Source organism: Engraulis encrasicolus, chromosome 14 (assembly GCF_034702125.1).
Source record: "Engraulis encrasicolus isolate BLACKSEA-1 chromosome 14, IST_EnEncr_1.0, whole genome shotgun sequence".
Classification (NCBI taxonomy): Eukaryota; Metazoa; Chordata; class Actinopteri; order Clupeiformes; family Engraulidae; genus Engraulis; species Engraulis encrasicolus.
This window is the reverse complement of record NC_085870.1, coordinates 33,409,835-33,424,704: the sequence shown is the minus strand read 5'-3', so window position 1 is coordinate 33,424,704 and position 14,870 is coordinate 33,409,835. Positions and strand designations below refer to the sequence as shown.

Sequence of the window (14,870 nt, the reverse complement as noted above, 5' to 3'; positions counted from 1 at the left end):
TAATCTGTGAGTCAGTGCTATTGGTTAATACTGTATGAAAAAAATGGTTGACTCGTTTAGTTGATTTTTTATTCAATGTTTTGCGTGTTTACATCTACAGTGAAAGAACAAGAACAAGATCTCTAATTTAATTGTTTTGCTACTGTTACAAAGTATTTTAGATGAACACATCATATAATTACGCCAGTTAGTCCAGTGTACCTAATGAGATAAAAGTGCTGTAACAATGACCCCTTAAAACAGTGTTACTAACAGGTACTACTCAGTGAAGTCACCTGTCTTGGAAGGAAGCTGTGGAAGTTTTGTTTAACTTCTATTTTTTACTTTTGACACATCTGCTTGAATGTAATTAAATTATGTGTGCACTATTTAAGTGTGTTACTGTGTACACACACACACACACACACACACACACACACACACACACACACACACACACACACACACACACACACACACACACACACACACACACAGAGACTTCTAGGAATCTATTAAAGCAATCTTCAAATGTAGGCCTACCAGTTCATGGATAATCCCTTGTTAGATTAACCTCCTGATAATTCCCACCCATATCCAAAACATGATACTGTAACTCAACTCTGATTTATAACCCCACCGTCTGGCAATCCTCCAAAGATTATGAAGCGGACAGCCTGCAGTATATATTTATTACATTACATTATATTGCATTTGGCAGACGCTTTATAACCAAAGCGACTTTCAAAAGAGAAAGAGAAAGATATTCAAACGCAGAACACACTTTCCCAGTCAAACAAGAAGTCAACATTCAGTCAGTTAGGAGCAGTACAAGACCATTGGCTAAAGATGAACGGGACAGAGGGAGAGAACTTATACATTCCCATGTCCAACAGGACAGGGGTGGTTAGAAGTCCTTATGAGTACCCCCAGTACTACCTTGGTAGTGTATGGCAATTCAGGTTTCTGGCTCTCTACATGCTATTTCTCATCTGCACCGGGCTGCCCATCAATCTGCTGACGCTGGCCGTCACAGCCATGCACAAGAAACTGAGGCAACCACTCAACTTCATCCTGGTCAACTTGGCTGTGGCTGGAACCATCATGACCTTGTTTGGAAATACGGTCGCTTTTGCCACGGCCCTGCAGGGTTATTTTGTGTTTGGGCCAGTAGGCTGTAACATTGAGGGCTTCGCTGCCACTCTGGGAGGTGAGAACCAAACCATGCATACTGTGCTATAGCACCAAAAAAACTGAAGGAGCTGTTCCTGAGAGATACCAGTAATGCAGCATGGCTTTTAACTGCTGTGTAATTGTTTTATTAATACAAAACAAATGTATTTTTTTCCTGAAAACTATGTGCATGCACTAAGATCTTCTTTGCCCATGTTTAGGCCAAGTTTCTCTGTGGTCACTGGTCGTGCTAGCAATTGAGAGGTACATTGTCGTCTGCAAGCCCATGGGAAGCTTCAAGTTCGGAACCACTCACGCTACAGCTGGAGTGGTATTTACCTGGTTCATGGCTATGAGCTCTACTGCCCCGCCCCTTTTTGGCTGGTCCAGGTGAGACTAATAGTGTATAAATGTTAGGGTTTTGGACTTGTGTTTGATTTGGACTTTGTTATTGCTAGTTTTGTAGATTTCCCTCTGTTTACCCTGTTAGCCATGTTCTGGTTTTAGTTCCTAGTCTCCAGTGTCTTGTGTTTTTCCTTCTTGTCCTGGACCTTTGTTTACTTTCTGTGTCTTTGACTCCATGTGCTTTTGTTTGCTTCCTGGTTTTCCTGTCATGTGTCTGCCCCGCCCCTCGTTTGCTCCACCTGTTCCTAGTTTTCAATAAGGTCCTTCATGATGGCGTTTTTTAGGCCAGGCAGCAAATTTGCTAGGCAGCGAGCATGCTCACTGTGTCCGCATGAAGCATCCTGGTTAGAATTTCCATTCACGACGCAGCATAAGGGAGTGACCTCTGCGCCGCAGTCGTGTCACATGGCGTTAAACCATCGGGGGAACAAAAGTTTTGTCAAGCAGCCATGCAGTACCATAAGAGCAAGTGCTGGGCCTAAGACCTCCTCCATGCCGTCGGTAATCTGCAGTGATTGGTATTCATCAATCTGACGTGGATTGCAGGTGTAGCCCACATGCTTGTGAGGCAGTTCACTCCATGCTTCAAGAAGGAAGCAGCGTTTTTTATGTCTTGGGAAATCACGTTAGGAAAACTGTCCAACTTGTTTGCCAAGCATTCAACTCCACCTTTATTAGACTAAGCAGATCTCGTGGTGATCAAGCATTTTTATGCTTGGTTGCGCCCGTGCCTATTGTGTTTGCTTAGTTAGTTTTCTGACTCCTGCATTGAGTGTTTTCACCTGTCTCTAGTCTCCTGATTATTATTTCTATCAGCTCAGTTTGACAGCTGTCAGAACGCACCCAGCGAGCGGAGCATTCGGAGGGTACACTATTTACAGCCTTCTCGCTATTTAACCAATGCCTGCAGTTAGGGGCGCTGTCGAGACGAGATCGCAGGCCATTCATTCTGAATGTAGTCTGCAGTCCTCCGTTGGCGCCCCTACAGTGTAGTACCTGGCGAGTGGAACCTCTCGTAATAGAACTTCTCCGAGAGCGTTTTGACAGCTGTCAAACTGAGCTGATTGGGGGGACTGTGGATTCTACAAGTGCTCGTGGTCATCTGGATGTACGTATGCTTGTCCCACTTTTTTGTCATTTCCCTGAATTCACGAGGCAGGCTGTGAACTTTGAAGGAAGTTTCCCCGGACGATTACAAGTTCAAAACCGCGAGTTTTATCCTTCAATACGCTGGCTTCTCGTTCAATGCCATTCATTTTGAGGCTGCCTGTGACCCTCCGAGTGGTCCGCCTCCCTATTTTGCATATGAACCGACTGCCTCAATAGGACCCTTTTTTCAAAAAAGGGTTCTATGCTCCCCACTGCTTCAAAGTAGACTGCTGCCACATGGCAAAGTGCAGGTTGCTGTTGCAACTGTGACAGGTTAGGTTTAGGGATAGTTTTGGTCAGGGCACAAATTGAAAACTCAGAAACATTGCCTTACTGACAGGTTAGGTTTAGGGATGTTTTGGGAAGGGCATAATTTGAAAACTTGGAAACATACAATGTGGGGAACATAGAACCCTTTTTTAGAAAAGGGGTCCTATGTTCCCCGCTCCCATACAAAGACAGGGGAACATAGGACCCGGGGAACATGGGTACGCTCCCGCCTGTGGTGGCTAGTAGCTCGTTCCGTGAGTGAACCCCCCCAGCTACTACCTTATAATGCTCTTTATTCTGACACTTCTGTACGTAGATATTGAGTATTGAAGCGATAAATCAACATTGTAGTATCTAAATATGCCATCACTAGATCTATTTATAGCCTATTTTATGATTCTGCCGTCTGGCAGTCATTCACCATTCAAATAGAGCTTGAACAACCTGCTGACGATGTAGGAGGGTTCTCAACATGGTGGGATCGCAGACCATCCTCATTAGTAAACACCAGCATAGGAAGCATCATCCTTCTTATAGCCCAAGCAGTTCCTGCTTGTAGCAGAAGTATCTCTGATGTTTATCTCACCTGTAAGCTAAGCGCTAACGTGATGAACGTAACGAGCCATAGAATCGCTGTAGCATCGAATGTGCAGGGTAGCGCACTCAATAGTGCCGTTCGTAACGACCGCCTCACCAGCTAACTTCACCTATCTACTGTAATCAGAGACCTGTTTATGTAGGAGGGGAGTCATCGAGTCACTGCCTTCCGTTTCGAATTGAGCCATTGTCTCTAGTCTAACCCTAGTGTTTTGAGTGTAGTAAACCTCTAACTCATTGTCTTTAGTTTTCTGTGTTTTGTTTTCCTCCTGGTGGGTTGCAGTGTCTCTGCATTTAGTGTGTTGTAGTCTTTTGTGTTTAAGAAGTATATCTTTGAGTTACCCCGGACCTTTCGCTGTGTGCTGCACTTGGGCACCAACCCGCGTTTTCCTGACAATTAAGTAATAATAATAAAACAAAAATTAAGAGAAAAAACTCATTGAACCATTAGGTGCAGTGGTGTAAATGCTGTGATATCATTTACTAGTGTTGTGCTTACCTCTATTTTTTTACCCTGTACACCCCCAGGTAAGACGTAATTGAAAAGGCATGGGAGTCCTGGGTTTCACTAAGGATAAGCTTGATGTAGTTAAGGGCTTAGCTGACCACTTATTTACTCTGTCTGTCTGTCTTTACAATGAGTTTGTCAGTTATTCTTTCACACATTCAGAAAAAAGAGAAAATGGAAAAATACATTTAATGATTATGTTATGGAATAAGCATTTTTTGTCAATCCTTGACAGTCCTTGTGGCATTGATATTGGCAGTGATACTACTGTACAGTTGTGTTAAGATGCTTTAATTGGTCACCTTTCAATATTAACAATTACACCCCAAACAGGTATATACCAGAGGCATTGCAGTGCTCCTGTGGTCCTGACTACTACACCCTCAACCCCAAATATGACAACGAGTCCTATGTCATGTACCTGTTCTCCTGCCATTTCCTCACTCCTATGTTCCTCATCTTCTTCACTTATGGAAGCCTTGTCTGCACTGTGAAAGCGGTATGACCTGCATTTCATTTTGTTCTGGTTTGGTTAACATATCACTTCAAATGTCATTATTTTTGTGACCACTGAAATGTTTAAAAAAAGACATGACGATAACACAATTGCTGAAAAGGTATAATGGCGGTAATACATTAATAGTTGCAATTGCCTGGGCCCAATATTCTTCCATAGGCCCTTCTTCCAAAAAAAACAACCAAATCTATCTGGCCAAATTGACTATCTCTTCCTTTTAAAGGGGCACAATGTAGGATTAAGTAGATAGCTTGGTGCCCGCGTCATGTCCGAGTCAAAGTCTACACCTTCATGAAAAAAAATGCTGTTTAACTAAGCTTGCTGTGTTTTTCATCACAGAATGCCAGCAGTCAGTACAAATCTGAACACGATATGTAAAGCGATTTAAAAAAAAAAAAAAAATGTATGAGAAGCGTTTCCCAATGACACAGCGGACCGCTCTGTCAAAAAAGTTACATTTGGTGTTCTCAGCGGACCGACCGTGAAAGTGGTCGCGAGAGTCATCGTTCACTTACTGATGACTCAAATAAGCATCGGCTGACTCAGGACAGTGATTAATTAAACTTTTAATCCTACATAGAGCCCCACTTTAAGGTAATAAATTCCAAACCATTTTTTTACCCCAAGCACGTAGAAGATACATACCCATTGGGTGCCACGCATTGACTTGAGCAAGGAAGTTTCCACTTTGAATGACAAGGCACACGTTATCAAATGGGTGGTCTGATTACCTCATACTGTAAGTTACAGCGATTTGATAGACTTAAGCCGAATTGGGAAACATGCCTGTCTTGGGAGCATTCGGCTCGCATCCGACTGTCGGCTCGTATAGTGTGAGGACGTGAGTCGTGAGATGTGAACTTTTAAATCGTGAAATTCCCTTGTGCAGTGTGAGCAGGAGCTTAATACCCATGAGTGAAAATATCGCACAGTTTATGCCCGCCTTAAGGTGAATCCCTCCTCCATCTGACCCAGTCTACACCTCAACACCATGAGCCAGGAAATATGTAAATATGTCTTGAGATTTCTGTACAGCAAAAACTGAAAGGATATGACGCAAAACAATGAATCATTGTAAATTGATCTATGTGAATCATTGTAAATTCATACTCATAGTTTAGTAGTGTTCTTCTTTCTTTATCAAGCATGACAATTGTGTATAAAAATGTGCTACACAAATACTATTTTCTTTTTTGCACTATTTTGCTATGGTCATCATTATTTTAGGTTCTGAGGACAGTCTTCTTGAACAGACTTTCTTTCCTCTGCCTTTCACACCCTTTAACCAACTCCAGTGTTAATCTTATCTTAGGCGGCAGCTCAGCAGCAGGACTCAGAATCCACCCAGAAGGCCGAGAGGGAGGTGACACGCATGTGTGTCCTGATGGTACTGGGCTTCCTGGTGGCCTGGGTTCCTTATGCCAGCTTTGCTGCCTGGATCTTCTTCAACAGAGGGGCAGCTTTCTCTGGCGCAGCTATGGCCATTCCTTCCTTTTTCTCCAAGTCTTCAGCCTTATTCAACCCCATCATCTATATAGTAATGAATAAACAGGCAAGTCACATTAAACTTCTATCACTCACAAGAGTGTGGAAAGAATCTATTTGAAGATCCACTGTGTAAGATATCATTCCTTGTTTAAACTTGTCAGGGCTGGGAATAGAAAATATGATGCATAGTTGCTTTTAAGTCCATCATGGCATACTGGGGAAAAGCAAGAAGGTGGACCCCCTCATATACGAAAGAAAAATTGTTCACCTAAAACTGTTACACAGTATACACCCATTACCCTTGAGCTGTTGTTGTCCAAGTAACAATTGTCTTTCTTTCTGTTCTGTTTCTTTTTCATCTCCCTCCTCTTTAGTTCCGTGGGTGCATGATGCAGACAGTCTTTGGCAAGAATCCAGAGGATGAAACCTCAGTTTCAGCTACAGCAAGTAAAACTGAAGTGTCCTCAGTGGCCCCTGCATAGACACCTTACAACCTGCTGCACTTCTGGAAAAACACATTATATATTTTTGTGACTTTATTTTGAATGTACATTGAAAATGTTAAACCACGTGTTATGATTTCAAGATTGTGACATGCCAATGAAACAAATCAATGCAAAAATATTTCTTACTGTATATTTTGTGTCTGTTTTAGATACATGCCTGCAATTATAAAAAAAAAAAGAAAAAATGTATAGCAGAAGTAATAAATTCTTGAAAATGAAGCTTGTTTAGTGTGATGTCTAGTACTGTAGTCCAATGTTTCCCAACTGGGGGTACGTACGCATCACGGTTTGGCAGGTCTTGTAGTGGTCCTGGGTCGGGCTCCTCTTCGACATCAATGTTTTCCCCTAAGGCAGGGAGGTCAAACTTAGGCCCAGATTTGGCCCGCAGAGCCACAAACCCCATTAATGTTTAGCGTAACACAACTTGAACATGAAATTTGCTTTGTCACAAGATGTCCAGATACATTTGAACTGACAAATATGATTGGAAAGAGTGTGTGTGAAATCTAGCTATGGGTATGAAGTGCATGCATGCACAATATTAGTCCATTTTTAAAAGTAATTGTTCAGTTCGGCCCGCGACTTCGTTCCACATTTTAATTTTGGCCCTCAGTCAATTTGAATTTGATACCCTTGCCCTAAGGGAATGCCATGCCGCTGAGCGATGTTATGAAGCACTCTGCCACCATGAAGCCTAATCCCCACCGAGCTGTTGATGAAGATGAAGGAGTCGTGGGTAGCGCCAGGCCACCTTGCCACTATATTTAAGACGCATTTGGGCATCACAAACTACTTGTACATTTAATGAATGGAAATGTTTCCTATTCACGTACAAATACTCCCCTTCAGATGGCGCCTTTATAGCAATATGCAGTTGATCGCTCCGATTACATTGGGAAAACCATCAATCGCTGCAAATTGCGCTTTTATGTGTGCTTGGTCTGCCACGTCATAGGGAAACTGTACCTGAAAACAGTCGGATGAGCTCCTTTAGCACAGCTGGTATTGCGCAGCTCAAGGATGGCTGGCTCATTCCCGACCGGGCCGCCAATTCCCTCTGAAAGGCACCTGTCTCTAAGAAACCAAGCCTGGTGGTAAGGAGTTGTATTGGCACTGGCAATGTGTGACTCCTGGCAGTCTCCCTCTCCAACCCTGGGCCCAGCTCAGCACAGAGATCCAAGAGAATGGCTCTTGGAAGTCTGAATCGGCTAATAAGCCAGTCATCATCCTGGGCAAAGAAATCTGTATAGTCATGGAACACCTGGTCCCTCCTAATCCTGCCGTTAGCAATGTCCTCTAATAAGGCCAACCATGACATAGTGTAGCAGTTGGCATTTGTTCCGTATTGCGCATGTATTTACAGTGCCATTTATTTGGTTTCATGTCAGTGATTGGGTCATTGTTATTGTGAGGGCGTAATTGGCAAGCAAATATGCAAATGCCTGCCATGTTAGTCAATCCCTTGGTTCGCTGCTTATTGTGTGACATAGCCTATGGACTGCTGACTCATATACTCATATAATAAGTTAGGATAGGCTATGTTCTGGAGTGCATGTAACACCACATTTTGCCGATGCTACATTCCATTGATTTTGAACAGTCACACGTATAAGCCAACCCTTTGCTGCCATGACTCATGAGCGACTGAAATGTGCTTATGGCAACTTCCACGGCAGCTAAAAAAATTGTGTGGAGATCCGCAGTTTTCCACGTCTTGTCAGTTTTAGTACATCTGGACGTGGCCGTGGAGAACAACTTAAGTAGTTATTTTGTCCGTAAGTGAGCTTCATACATGAGGCTCCAGGTGTGAACATCTCTGAAGATCTGTCTTGGGTCACCTCACATCACATCCATCGTGAAAAAGGCTATGCAGCGTCAATACCACCTCAAGAGGCTAAGAAAGTTAAAAATTCCCTCCGAGATGCAGAAATCCTTCTACACTGCCACAATTGAATCAGTGATTACTGGAAGCATAACAATGTGGTTTGGTAACTGCACTGCTCAGGATAAGATAGCCCTGCATAGAGTAGTGCACTATACGGAAACAAACTGGGACCATCCTTCCAGGGCTGCAAGATATTCTAGAAGGGCAAAGACACAAGCAAAAAGGATTATTAAAGACACCTTCCACTCCAGTCATCCCATGTTTGAAAGGCGGCCCTCAGGGAAATGACTGTTTGATAAAATGCAGGACAGATACCGTGCCAGAGTTTCTTCCCACAAGCCATTCACTTTTTCTTGTATTATTATTATTCCCCTTCTTTTCATATTTTTTATTCATTATTCTACACAACAGAGAGCAGTTGCAACCTTCATTTTACTGCCAATTGTACCAGCACAAGAAAGCATGTGACAAATAAAAATCTTGTATTTGATTCTACATATAATTACGCCAGTTAGTCCAGTGTACCTTATGAGATAGATGCTGTAACAATGGCCTCTTAAAACAGTGTTACTAACAGGTACTCAGTGAAGTCACCTGTCTTGGAAGAAAGCTGTGGAAGATTTGTTTTAACTTCTATTTTTTTTAACTTTTGATGTTTTTACTCTTGAAATCTTGGGTCACAATTCCCCAAGTGGCATAGTGGCTATAGTCACCACCCCACACACACACCCACAGCGTTATATAGACTTCTATAGAGACGTCTTCTAGAGTTTCCATATTAAAGCAATCTCCGAATGTAACACCTCATGGTTAATCCCTTGATTAAACGGTTAATTCCCCCCAAATCCAAAACATAATACTGTAACTCACCTCTGATTTACAACCCCCACCGTCTGACAATCCAGCTTATGAAGCGGATAGCAGTATATAATCAAACGCACAACACACCTTCTCAGCCAAAGAAGAAGTCAACATTCAGTCAACTTGCAGCAGTACAAGACGCACACACTCCACCTACGTATTCTTGATTTGAGAGAGACCACTGGCTAAAGATGAATGGAACGGAGGGAGAGAACTTTTACATTCCCTTGTCCAACAGGACAGGGGTGGTCAGGAGTCCTTATGAGTACCCCCAGTACTACCTAGGTAGTGTGTGGCATTTCAGGTTTCTGGCTCTATACATGTTTTTCCTGATCTGCACGGGGCTGCCCATCAATGTCCTGACGCTGGCCGTCACAGCCATGCACAAGAAACTGAGGCAACCACTCAACTTCATCCTGGTCAACTTGGCTGTGGCTGGAACCATCATGTGCTTTTTTGGATTTACTGTCGCTTTTGTCACGGCCCTACAGGGTTATTTTGTGTTTGGGCCACTGGGCTGTGCCATTGAGGGCTTCGCTGCCACTCTGGGAGGTGAGAACCAGACCATGCATACTGTGCTAGTACCACAAAGGAAAACCAAACTAGCTGTCCTTGAGAGATACCAGTAATGCAGCGTGGCTTTTAACTGCTGTGTATTTGTTTTATTGATACATTTTTTTATTTTTTTCCTGAAAGCATTTAAAATCGTGACTGAAAATTTGATTGAAAGTTTGAAACTGATTGATTGATTCATGATTGAAACTGATTGATACAGTGATGTTCACATTATTACAGAATGTTAATATTATGCAAAGGCTGAATTTTGGTGGCACCTTCTCATGGAAAACTATAGAAACTGCTAGAAACTACTAACTGTATGTACATGCACTAAGATCTTCTCTGCCCATATTTAGGCCAAGTTTCTCTGTGGTCACTGGTCGTGCTAGCTATTGAGAGGTACATTGTCGTCTGCAAGCCCATGGGAAGCTTCAAGTTTGGAACCGGTCACGCTGGAGCTGGAGTGGCATTTACGTGGATCATGGCTATGAGCTGTGCTGCCCCACCCCTTGTTGGCTGGTCCAGGTGAGACTGATGGTGTATAAAATAGAAATAATAAAACAAAAATTAAGAGAAAAAACTCATTGACCCATTAGGTGCAGTGGAATAACTGGTGTAAATGCTGTGATATAATTTACTAGTGTTGTGCTGACATCATGAATGCACCTCTATTTTACCCCATACACCCCCAGGTGGTCTTGTGATGTGATGTGATGTTATGTGTATGTCCTGTCTTAAGCGAGTGTTGCTCAGGGACGCTAAAAGAATTTCAGTGCAAACTGACAATAAAGTCAAATCATATCGTATCGTATCGTCTCGTAAGACACAATTTAAAAGGCATGAAAAAGTCCTGGGTTTCACTAAGGATAAGCTTGATGTAGTTAAGGGCTTAACTGACCACTTATTTACTCTGTCTGTCTGTCTGTCTGTCTGTCTGTCTGTCTGTCTTTACAGTGAGTTTGTCAGTGATTCTTTCACACATTCAGAAAAAAGAGAATGGAAAAAGAAATAGAATACATTTAATGATAGCATTATGGAGTAAGCATTTTTCGTCAATCCTTGACAGTCCTTGTGGCATTGATATTGGCAGTAATATAGTACTAGGTATGGACTACTGTACAGTTGTGTTCAGATGTGTTGTTTTTAATTGGTCACCAAGTCTTTCAATATTAACAATTACTCCCCAAACAGGTATATACCAGAGGGATTGCAGTGCTCCTGTGGTCCTGACTACTACACCCTCAACCCCACATATAACAACGAGTCCTATGTCATGTACCTGTTCTCCTGTCATTTCGTCACTCCTGTGTGCCTCATCTTCTTCACTTATGGAAGCCTTGTCTGCACTGTGAAAGCGGTATGACCTGCATTTCATTTTGTTCTTAATTTGTTAACATATCTCCTCAAATGTCATTATTTTTGTGACCACTGAAATTTATATAAAAAAAGACATGACGATAATACAATTGTTGAAAAGGTACGTATAATAATGTTATTATACGGCCCTCTAGAATGTTGGAAGAGCTCCCATTCACTTTCAATGGGCGGCCCCAACGTTCGGTGGTCACTATTTTTCTGTAATGCCCACTAATAATGCCCGCTGCCAATGGCAACGAGTTTGGTCACTTCAGAGATTACTCCGCAAGTAGATCGGTCATATCTTCACTGATATGTCTTGCCTTCTGATTTTTAAAGCAGTGTGGCAGCAGCGAGATTAATGCACGCTGCTGGTAGCCCACTGATGCTCCGGTAACCAGCCACTTCCCAAACGCCTGGAGACGAATTACAACAACACTAGAAGTCTCATTCAGCGATTCATTTTAACAGTTATGTCTCATCCTGACGATGCTAATAATAACATTACAAATAAGGCCGAATGGTAGCCCATCAACATTCCTCCCCTCTGATGTCCGAGTGTTGCCGTTCCAACAAAGCAAACTGTCACTATCCACTGTCGTGACATCTTTTATTATTAACAATAGTATTTTTATTTTATTTTTATTTTTTACGAGTGAGGAGTTCGTGGACAGTTTCCTTAAGGGTGTAGGCTACTGTAGGCTAGATCGAAGTTGCCTCCTCCACCCAACCATCTGGCGCACAGAGCTCTGCCTGTAGCAGGATCGATAATAATGGTCAGGACACAGCAGTGCTAGGGTTGCTGCCCAAGAGTCATTGTTCACTTACTAATGGCTCAAATAAGCATCGGCTGACTCGGGAAAGTGATTAATTAAACTTTAAATCCTACGTGGAGCCCCTTTAAGGTAATATATTATGAACAATTATTTTACCCCAGGCACGTACAAGGTACATACCCATTGGGTGCCACGCATTGACTTGAGCAAGGAACTTCAATTCATGGGTTTCCACTTTGAATGACAAGGCACACGTTATCAAATGGGTGGTCTGATTACCTCATACTGTAAGTTACAGCGATTTGATAGACTAAGGTGAATCCTTCCTCTGAGAAATCATCCGTCTGACCCAGTCTACACCTCAACACCATGAGCCAGGAAATATGTAAATACCGGTATGTCTGGAGGTTTCTGTGCAGCAAAAACTGAAAGGATATGACACAAAACAATGTGACTCATTGTAAATTCATCCTCAAAGTTTTATTTTCATCAGCCTTTGATTAAGGTTATTTATCTACTCTCTATATGGTCTTTAGTAGTGTTCTTCTTTCTTCTTTCTTTCTCAAGCATGACAAAATGGGCTATACAAATACTATTTTGTTTTCTACACTATTTTGATATTGTCATCTTTATTTTAGGTTATGAGGACAGTCTCCTTGGACAGACTTTCTTTCCTCTGCCTTTCACACCCTTTAACCAACTCCAGTGTTAATCTTCTCTTAGGCGGCAGCTCAGCAGCAGGACTCAGAATCCACCCAGAAGGCCGAGAGGGAGGTGACACGCATGTGTGTCCTGATGGTGTTGGGCTTCCTGCTGGCCTGGGTTCCTTATGCCAGCTTTGCTGCCTGGATCTTCTTCAACAGAGGGGCAGCTTTCTCTGCAGTAGCTATGGCTATTCCTGCCTTTTTCTCCAAGTCTTCAGCTTTATTCAACCCCGTCATCTATATAGGAATGAATAAACAGGCAAGTCAGATTAAACTTCTATCACTCACAAGAGTGTGGAAAGAATGTATTTAAAGATATTTAAAGATCCACTGTATAAGATATCATTCCTTATTTAAACTTGTCAGGGCTGGGAATAGACAATATAATACATATAGTTGTTTTTAGTCCATCATGGCATACTGGGGAAAAACAAGAAGGTGGACCCCCTCTTATACAAAAGAAAAATTGTTCACCTAAAACTGTTACAGAGTATACACACGTTACACACCCTTGAGCTGTTGTTGTCCAAGTAACAATTGTCTTTCTTTCTGTTCTGTTTCTTTTTCATCCCCCTCCTCTTTAGTTCCGTGGGTGCATGATGCAGACAGTCTTTGGCAAGAATCCAGAAGATGAAACTTCAGTTTCAGGAAGTAAAACTGAAGTGTCCTCAGTGGCCCCTGCATAGACACCTTACAATCTGCTGCACTTCTGGATTAAGAAAAAAAAACATTATATATTTTTGTGAATGTAAATGGAAAATGGTAAACCACAGCTAGAGGGGAATGTTATGATTTCAAGATTGGGACAGGCCAATGAAACAAAGCAATGCAACCATATTTCTTACTGTATATTTTTTGTCTGTTTTAGATACATGCCTGCAATTTCAAAAAAGAAAAAAAATGTTAAGAGTATAGCAGAAGTAATAAATTCTTGCATATGAAGCTTGTTTCGTGTGTGATGTCTGGTACTGTAGTTGTGTTTCCCAACCGAAGGTACACATACAAAGGTGCAGCAGGAGGTACGCGACACACTTTTTTTTGCTAACAGCGCAATGAAGCCAGCCAATTTGCAACGACACTAGAGCACTAAGCACCCTGCAAAAGTACAGAAAACTTAGAATACTAGGCTGCCAACGAAATCTGTCATAACTTCAGTCAGGTCAGATTCAGAATACAATGACGAAAGCCACTAATGTGTCAAGCAAAACCCTGGAGATCTGTATCGCTGTTTGTTGCACAAACTAAAACACCTCATTGAGACAAACTAGGCCGCTCTCTCTGCAGCGACTCACATTTCTGCAATCGTGATAGACAAAAAGCAGCTGAGACATTCAAGTAAGTTCCCCAGTCAAACACTGTGGCCCGCCGATAGCTCTTAATATTGCAGGACAAGTCGTGGACAAAATGAAACGAGCTGGTCAGTTCGCTTTGCAGCTGGATGAAATGACAGATTTGACTGGAGAAGAGCAGCTCTTGCCCTTCGTTCTTTACAAAGATGTGATGGGCATAGACGAGCATATTTTGTTTTGCAAAAGACTAGTGCAAAGAAATCCCGCACACTGTCCATTCCACCAACAAACTTTAATACAAAGTTTCGGTCATCCGACCTTCTTCAGGTAAATTTTAAAGTTTGTTGGTGGAATGGACAGTGTGCAGGATTTCTTTGCACTTGACTGACAACCCCGCTGGGATAATATCCTACGCACCTGCCCAACTACAGAGGTGTGCAAAAGCGTCTTTATTGAACTGTTTTGCAAAAGACTGCCAGGGAAGATAACCGGGGATACATTTTCCAGGTTATTGATAGTTTTTTTCAGCGTGATATACAGTGGAAACAATGCATCTGATGGCGTGGCTGCAATGACGAGCAGCATGAAGGGACTAGCCTTTTCAGATAAGTGAAAAAGGTAAACCCTGAGGATACATTGTGTTATCCCTCGAGAAGCACTGACTAGTAAGAGAACTAGCCCTGATCTAAATGCGGTTATGGATGACGCCGGTGAAGATGATGAGCTTCACCCAATCCCGGCCACTGAATCACAGACTGTTAGAAATTCTTAAGGAGAGCGGTGCACAACACGACCAGCTACTGCTTCTCAGACGTCTGCTGGCTGTGTCGTGACTATATAATTGTCCCC

At 42.4% G+C, this 14,870-nt stretch overlaps 2 protein-coding genes across 2 annotated transcripts; both read left to right on the top strand.

Annotated features, from left to right (window-relative positions):
- The first annotated feature begins 828 nt into the window (after window positions 1–828).
- Window positions 829–6,568, top strand: LOC134462445 (green-sensitive opsin-3-like). Its single transcript, XM_063215480.1, has 5 exons — window positions 829–1,189; window positions 1,374–1,542; window positions 4,415–4,580; window positions 5,911–6,150; window positions 6,461–6,568. Exons 1-5 carry the CDS (start codon window positions 829–831, stop codon window positions 6,566–6,568), a joined length of 1,044 nt encoding a protein of 347 aa, XP_063071550.1.
- Window positions 6,569–8,384: 1,816 nt separating this feature from the next.
- LOC134462444 (green-sensitive opsin-3-like) lies at window positions 8,385–13,418 on the top strand. The gene is made up of 6 exons (XM_063215479.1): window positions 8,385–8,396; window positions 9,530–9,890; window positions 10,253–10,421; window positions 11,088–11,253; window positions 12,752–12,991; window positions 13,317–13,418. The coding sequence occupies exons 1-6, from the start codon at window positions 8,385–8,387 to the stop codon at window positions 13,416–13,418; spliced, it is 1,050 nt and encodes a 349-aa protein (XP_063071549.1).
- Window positions 13,419–14,870: the final 1,452 nt, after the last annotated feature.